Source organism: Sinocyclocheilus anshuiensis, unplaced genomic scaffold (genome assembly GCF_001515605.1).
Source record: "Sinocyclocheilus anshuiensis isolate Anshui unplaced genomic scaffold, SAMN03320099.WGS_v1.1 scaffold518, whole genome shotgun sequence".
In the NCBI taxonomy this organism is placed as follows: Eukaryota; Metazoa; Chordata; class Actinopteri; order Cypriniformes; family Cyprinidae; genus Sinocyclocheilus; species Sinocyclocheilus anshuiensis.
In genome coordinates, this window is record NW_015544151.1 from 305388 (window position 1) to 313810 (window position 8423).

At 39.3% G+C, this 8423-nt stretch overlaps 1 protein-coding gene across 3 annotated transcripts in view; it reads right to left on the reverse strand.

Moving 5' to 3' along the window:
• Positions 1 to 3960: 3960 nt before the first annotated feature.
• cfap36 (cilia and flagella associated protein 36) overlaps positions 3961 to 8423 on the reverse strand; it is a 16679-nt gene continuing 12216 nt past the window's right edge. For 2 of the 3 annotated variants that reach the window (XM_016495015.1, XM_016495017.1), the window contains exons 8-10: positions 7583 to 7704; positions 7161 to 7298; positions 3961 to 4457 (exon numbers count right to left, since the gene is read on the reverse strand). In XM_016495015.1, coding sequence (XP_016350501.1) covers positions 4374 to 4457; positions 7161 to 7298; positions 7583 to 7704 — 344 coding nt within the window. In that variant the 3' untranslated portion in view covers positions 3961 to 4373. The remainder of the gene's footprint in view (positions 4458 to 7160; positions 7299 to 7582; positions 7705 to 8423) is intronic. The other variant, XM_016495016.1, reaches the window with a different exon arrangement.

Below are 8423 nucleotides of genomic sequence, written 5' to 3' on the forward strand. Positions count from 1 at the left end.
TAATTAGAGCAGTCTCAGTACTATGATACGGTCTAAATCCTGACTGGAAATCCTCACAGATACCATTTTTCTCTAAGAAGGAATATAATTGTGAGGATACTACCTTTTTTAGTATCTTGGACAGAAAAGGGAGATTCGAGATCGGTCTGTAATTAACTAAATCTCTAGGATCAAGTTGTGGTTTTTTGATGAGAGGCTAAATATAGGGTACTTTCCCGCCAAGCAATACGAAATACCTCTAGTTTTGTTTTCCTCCAGCTGCGCTCCATTTTCCGGGCTGCTCTTATGTGCTGAGAATTAACTGATGTCGTACAAAATCAAATAATACGAATCACACTAAAACATGGGACTCCACAGATACAATAAAACAGTATGAATGAACTTGGATTTAGCGATACCTGGAGACTAAACAATCCCATAGCAAGAGATTACACTTATTTTTCACCGGTGCATAAATCATACTCGCGCATAGATTTCTTCCTAGCAAGCAATTCCATCATTCAAGACATAACAGACACAAAAATAAATCCAATTATTATTTCAGACCACGCACCAATCACGCTTATGCTCAGCAATAAAAAACATGCTAAAATCAAACAAAGATGGAGAATGAATACATCCTTGCTTCAAGACAAAGAATTTAATGAGTACTTTAAAAGAGAATGGACATCCTTCTTAGAAATAAATGATACACCAAGCATATCTGCGTCAACACTAGTTAAGTAGTGGGTCTGCATCTTCTGATGGCCTTCCAAATGTGGGAAAAGTTCCTTTTGATATACCCTAACCATAACCACAGATGTTGGAAGAGGGGTTGAAAAAGTTGGAGGAATCACTGGAGTAGGCTCGGATGGCAGGGTTGAAGTAATGGTGCTGCTGGGATCATGACTTGTTTGGCGTAGTGTGTGTTGAACAGCTCTGATGTCCTGCTGAACCTCTGACCGGAGTTGATCCTCCATGAAATCTACTTCCGACACCGAGGTAGATTCCACCTTTTGGAGTTCATCTGTGATCATTTTTTTCATTCTTTGGTCAGTTTGTCTAATTCGGACTCCTCTAGTTGTTTAGCAGTGGTCAACACAGTAACAAGTTGACTCTTATTATCCTCCACTTTTGCAGCACATTAAGCAATTTGACTCTTGTGGTGGGAAGAACTGAACTGAATGAACATCCTGGGTAAGATCATTCAGTTTTTTTTCAAATAGAATATCCCAGTTCCCTTGTACCTGAGCAGTAAACTGTTGGATTTCTCCTTCCAGGAGTTGGTGAAATGCTGGGCAGGCCATGTTGTACAAGTGAGGAAAGACTTTCATGTTCAGATGAAGTGCAAAGTTGCATGTTAGCCGCTCGCGGTGCCCACAGGTTTCCACAGGAGTGCTGCCAGCCAGAGCAGGAGAGGATATTAACATATGGGGCCCAGAATGCACAAGGCTGAATGGAGTGGGGATATTATAGAATGTGGGAACACAAGGTGGAGGAGGTTTTGGAGGCATCAGAGGTTGCTGGTGGCCATACTGGAGTTGAGATGTCTGGAGGAGCCTCAGGTTCCACAAAAGTTAATTGGGGAGGAGGGGTAGCCACTATGTTTGCTGTGTTTGTATGTGTGCAAGAATGTTGGGCGTGAAAAACAAAAAACAATCAGTAATTGAGATGAATATATGATTCTGTGCATGTCACTATTTTGGCCACAAAAGATTTTAACAAAACGGCAAAATACAACTTTTCACAGATGGTAAATCAACACTTTACCGTTTCTAGTGCAGAAAAAGCACTATGGCCGGGCTATGGCAATTGATGATAAAGTAAGCCTTAACCATTAAGTGGAAAAACATAAACGTAAAATAATATAAAATATCTACATTAATTACTACCCAGTCTCTACTTCCCACAAAGCATTGCGCTGTGGCGACACATTCCCATTCTCTATACACACTGGAGTTAGGGTTGGGTATCGTTTGAATTTGATCAATTCCAGTTCTGATTCCGATTCTGCTCATCGATTCCGATTCTTATCGATTCCCAGTTTTGATTCCAATGTCGTTAAAGTTAAACATTTAGTTATCAAACATATTTATTCTGTGTCTCATTTTGCAAAACATTTAATTGCTGCTGAATACGGTGAACAAAAATCAGCCGGCTGCATAAAAACTGGACTCGATTAAGAGCTGTTTGTGTGCAAAATATAGCTGCACGATTCTGGATAAATTGAGACTTTTTTTGTTTTTTATAAATGGAGGTTGTAGTTCTCTCACAATTCTGGAGAAAAAACATTAGAGAAGTAAACAAAATCTCATGGAGTTTCTGCATGGAATGATTCAATGACTCGCTCAAGATTTACTTGTTTCATTACTGGATGAATCAGTGTTTTTGAATGAATCTCTTGAATGAATGATTCAATGACTCACTCAAGATTTACTCGTTTCATTACTGGATGAATCAGTGTTTTTGAATGAATCTCTTGAATGAATGATTCAATGACTCACTCAAGATTGACTTGTTTCATTACTGGATGAATCAGTGTTTTTGAATGAATCTCTTGAATGAATGATTCAATGACTCACTCAAGATTGACTTGTTTCATTACTGGATGAATCAGTGTTTTTGAATGAATCTCTTGAATGAATGATTCAATGACTCACTCAAGATTGACTTGTTTCATTACTGGATGAATCAGTGTTTTTGAATGAATCTCTTGAATGAATGATTCAATGACTCACTCAAGATTGACTTGTTTCATTACTGGATGAATCAGTGTTTTTGAATGAATGATTCAAAGACAAATAAATGTTTTTAACCACCTAAAAATAAAAGATGCACACACAGCAATCGATAGGCGGAATTTAAATTTAAATTTTACAACAAGTGTCCGATTCTGGAATTGGAATAGAGTTTCGATTCCCAACCCTAACTGGAGTGTTCCCCAAATATGTTTTGCCAGTATCCTATTATTACAGCTTTGCTCCTGCTTTCATTTGAGAGTGCTTGGCATCCTCTAGCACTCCCGCAGGACCAGGCCTGGAAACAAACAGCTGATTAAATGCACAGAATTAAACATGTAATGAGTATCTCATACATGTTTTTAGGCAAGAAAAATGTTCAAGATATTTTGAGAAAGTAGCTTTGTGATCATAAAAATATTGATGCCTTTCTAATCGGTATAGACTACTAACGCCAAAAGTTTTTCTTAAAGCAGTGGTTACCAGTAGCTACACTGCTAGTGCTATGGGTGCTCTTAAAGTCTGTATAGAGACGCTGAAAATGCAAAAAATTACATTTAGCATTTATATACATTAAAAACACAAACTCTATATATTTTTTAATGCTTTTAAATGAAATGAATTAATTTTGAGCTTGAGTTACACCGGACCTGGCTTCTGTTTCCACCGTTAATTACTTCACTCTGCCCATAACAATCAGCGTGAACACTTGATATTTGGCAATATTTTGACTTGACTGCACAGACACTATTGTATAAAACACAATATATGGTACACATGAAGAACACTTTTCTTTCTAATGACTACAAATGATCCTTTATTTGGTAATTTCATCAAACATCTGTGCACACTTCATGAAATTACATAGTAAAACATGAGCATATATATGAGTATATGTATAGTATGTGAGTGTCCCCATAATGCATAACAATAATCCAGTAAGTAAAGATTTTAACATGTTGCAGAAACAAACAGACAGACAGACGGATGTACAAACACTGCATTCACTGTGTCAATAAACTGATCATGCAAGAGATTTGGGCACACAAACATGGAGGTCAACATGTCTGACACAAGTCCATTGCCTCTGACCGGTGTAATTCACTGCTGCTACAGACACGTCTGATGACTATCGATCTCTCAGCGCCACAGCTGTTGGAGTTTATATAAAGTAATGTGAGATCACCGACTAATTTGTGATTGGCAGCCCTACAGGTACATAAAAAAGTATTAATTAAACAATACATAATGCATAACAATAATTCAGTAAGTAAAGATTTTAACATGTTGCAGAAACAAACAGACAGACAGACGTACAAACACTGCATTCACTGTGTCAATAAACTGATCATGCAAAGAGATTTGGGCACACAAACATGGAGGTCAACATGTCTGACACAAGTCCATTGCCTCTGACCGGTGTAATTCACTGCTGCTACAGACACGTCTGATGACTATCGATCTCTCAGCGCCACAGCTGTTGGAGTTTATATAAAGTAATGTGAGATCACCGACTAATTTGTGATTGGCAGCCCTACAGGTACATAAAAAAGTATTAATTAAACAATATACAAAATTGTATTCATCCATGTCTTTCTTTTCTGTGTTTAGCCACAGTAAAACTCTGTTTCCCGCTCTACGATCACAGAGACGACTTCATTTCTTGATGACTTCTTCTTTGAGCTTCTCTGCCAGATGTTTTCTTTTCTGCAATTTCTTCTTCTCTTCAACAGATATTTCCTTGAAAAGAAATGATTATTAAAATTATTATTTCCAGCTGCCATTAATTGCAAAATCATGTTAGGTGAGATTAAATGCTAACATTAAAATTTAAACGTAATCATGAATTCTGTATATTGGCATACTGATTCCTGAAATGAATAAGGAATCAACAATTAGAAAAACCCCCCCCTGCAAATTATCAGACAAATTACAACACATTCATCTGTCCCAAAAAGACTCATGGAACACTAAACTAAATTTCCTGAGATGTTATCAGTTCATGTTAATTGTAGGAGAAAACTGGTTAATTTTGCTCTTTTCATCAACTGACACTATAACGAGACTGCAGAAAAGCAGAAATCCCAAGACCAACATGGTAGCAAATTATTGGTGCTTTTCAAATCACTGTATCAAAAGTGTTTCATAAGACCAGCCAAAATGGTGAGGGAAAAAACAGCATATTCTTTTTCCCAGCACCAATTCAGAACCATTTAATGATGTTCAAGTGAAAAACCTAGATATTTTCTGCTGTCAGATCTTCCCATGTGTAGAAACCTCTGTGGGTTTGACATTCCAACTGCGTGTGATGGCGTTATTTTAATGACAGATGTCAAAAGCGCATTATTGTAGCGTGAAAGCACATTAATATAATGCGCGAATCTCTCCGCTCGCACGTGGATTTCCTTTGCTCTCGCACAAAACCAGACGCACTTAAAGCATGTCTCTCCTCTCAAGCTGTGTCCTGTCTGTGCACTCGCAAATCTCTCTGTGCTCATGTCCAGCTGCCATTAATTGCAAAATCATGTTAGGTGAGATTAAATGCTAACATTAAAATTTAAACGTAATCATGAATTCTGTATATTGGCATACTGATTCCTGAAATGAATAAGGAATCAACAATTAGAAAAACCCCCCCCTGCAAATTATCAGACAAATTACAACACATTCATCTGTCCCAAAAAGACTCATGGAACACTAAACTAAATTTCCTGAGATGTTATCAGTTCATGTTAATTGTAGGAGAAAACTGGTTAATTTTGCTCTTTTCATCAACTGACACTATAACGAGACTGCAGAAAAGCAGAAATCCCAAGACCAACATGGTAGCAAATTATTGGTGCTTTTCAAATCACTGTATCAAAAGTGTTTCATAAGACCAGCCAAAATGAGGCAGTGAGGGAAAAAACAGCATATTCTTTTTCCCAGCACCAATTCAGAACCATTTAATGATGTTCAAGTGAAAAACCTAGATATTTTCTGCTGTCAGATCTTCCCATGTGTAGAAACCTCTGCGGGTTTGACATTCCAACTGCGTGTGATGGCGTTATTTTATGACAAATGTCAAAAGCGCATTATTGTAGCGTGAAAGCACATTAATATAATGCGCGAATCTCTCCGCTCGCACGTGGATTTCCTTTGTCTCGCACAAAACCAGACACACTTAAAGCATGTCTCTCCTCTCAAGCTGTGTCCTGTCTGTGCACTCGCAAATCTCTCTGTGCTCATGCGCTAGATATCCATTCTTTTCAAACCTGAATTAAACATTGGATCTGTAATTTCTTTCCAGTTTTAGTCATAATAATCAAATATTAGAAATGAGTTGGGTGCGTGGATGATTTGGACAGAGGTTATATATGACCCTGGAGCACAAAAGCAGTGTTAAGTCGCTGGGGTATATTTGTAGCAATAGCCAACAATACATTGTATGGGTCAAAATTATACATTTTTCTTTTATGCCAAAAATCATTAGGATATTAAGTAAAGATCATGTTCCATGAAGATATTTTGTACATTTCCTACCGTAAATATATCAAAACTTCATTTTTGATTAGTAATATGCATTGCTAAGAACTTCATTTGGACAACTTTAAAGATGATTTTCTCAATATTTAGATTTTTTTGCACCCTCAGATTCCAGATTTTCAAATATTGTCCTATCCTAACAAACCATACATCAATGAAAAGCTTATTTCAGATTATTCAGCTTTTCTCAGTTTTGAAAAATTGACACTTATGACTGGTTTTGTGCTCCAGGCTCACATATGTACCCAAGCACTCAATTCCTAGCCATTTCTATAGGCTACATTTCATTAACATTGCTAAATATTATTAAACTGGAAAGAAATTACAGATCCATCTTTGAAATCTAACTTTTGACAACGTTTAATTCAGGTGTGAAAAGAATGGATATCTAGCGCATGAGCACAGAGAAATTTGCGAGTGCACAGAAAGGACACAGCTTGAGAGGAGAGACATGCTTTAAGTGCGTCTGGTTTTGTGCGAGAGCAAAGGAAATCCACGTGCGAGCGGAGAGATTCGCGCATTATATTAATGTGCTTTCACGCTACAATAATGCGCTTTTGACATTTGTCATTAAAATAACGCCATACGTGTCGCTACACATGAGAGAGAAGAGCAGCGCAGACACAATATATAAACACGGCTGTTTTAGGGGAAGTGTCTCTGGTGTTTATATTCACAGTCTGCAGCTGAGGCAGGAATTGAGTGAGTGTGTGATACCTGTGCAGTGGGTTTGGGCTCCGGGGCCGCAGGAGGAGCTTTTGACATCTGTCATTAAAATAACGCCATACGTGTCGCTACACATGAGAGAGAAGAGCAGCGCAGACACAATATATAAACACAGCTGTTTTAGGGGAAGTGTCTCTGGTGTTTATATTCACAGTCTGCAGCTGAGGCAGGAATTGAGTGAGTGTGTGATACCTGTGCAGTGGGTTTGGGCTCCGGGGCCGCAGGAGGAGCGTCAGCCGGGCTCTTCTGGGTCTGATCTCTCTTCAGGGCCTGCAGTTTATCTCTCTGCTGCTTCAGATACTCAGAGCGCTGCTGTAACGCATGCTCATCCTTCACACACACACACACACACACACACACACACACACACACACACACACACACACACACATACGCATGCACGCACACCAAAGACTGTTAAACTATCCATCTGTGTTTTTAAAATTCAGTCAGTACAGACTTGATCATGTGTTTATTAACTGTTTGTCAGTTTGCTAATGTTAATGTTAATGTTGCAGTTTAGTCAGGTGAAAGAATCTAGCAAAACATGGCTTTGATATTCAAAAGCGTGGTGTGAGTGTGTGGAGTCAGTGTCAGTGACGTGAGTGTCTTACAGCGAGAGCTCTGGAGTCTCTCTGTGTGTCCTCATCTCTCAGACTCTCTGGGCTCGGCGTGTGGCTGGCAGACACTGAACCCTTGACAGGAGCCCTCACTGCAGGAAGAGCTTTACTTTGACCTGCACACAACACACACAGCACAGATCCTACACAACAGCACACTGACACTCCTGAAATCAAGACTCTCGTCACATCAGCAGCTTCATTTGACAAGGAGGGCGAATTAAATAAAGACTGATGTGATGTCAGTGTGTGAATACCAGTTTCAAAGAAGTCGTGCTGTGTGTGTTAGACCGTTAAGGCCCTACACGGAAGCAGCTCCGGGAGGATGACGTATGAGGTCAGCATTGCTCATGCGCCGCTCAGAAGTGAAGCACGCGGAAGCGCAGCGGAGAGATCAAAACAAAACACCGGTCACTTAGTAGAAGTACAAAACGAGGATTTGTAAAGAAGAATGTCGGAGGATTTCGATATAAGCCAAGAGGAGACTGGTTTTCCTTTGCTAAAGTAAGGAAACTTTGCTTCCTTTGCTCCTGTTAACAAACGTTGGTTTTCACGAAACTCACCGGCGCATGCGCAAAGCTGAACTCATACGTCATCCGCCCGGAACTGTTTCCAATGTACAACAGTGAGCGCAAGCTACATTAAAATGATTATTACGTTTTGAATATGGATATTTTCGTGCACGCACACTCACACTCACTCACACACTCACTCACGCTTATACTCACATGCGCGCACGCACACACGCACACACTCACGCTTACATACTCACGCGCGCGCACGCACACACACACACACTCACGCACGCACGCACACTCACTCACTCACTCACTCA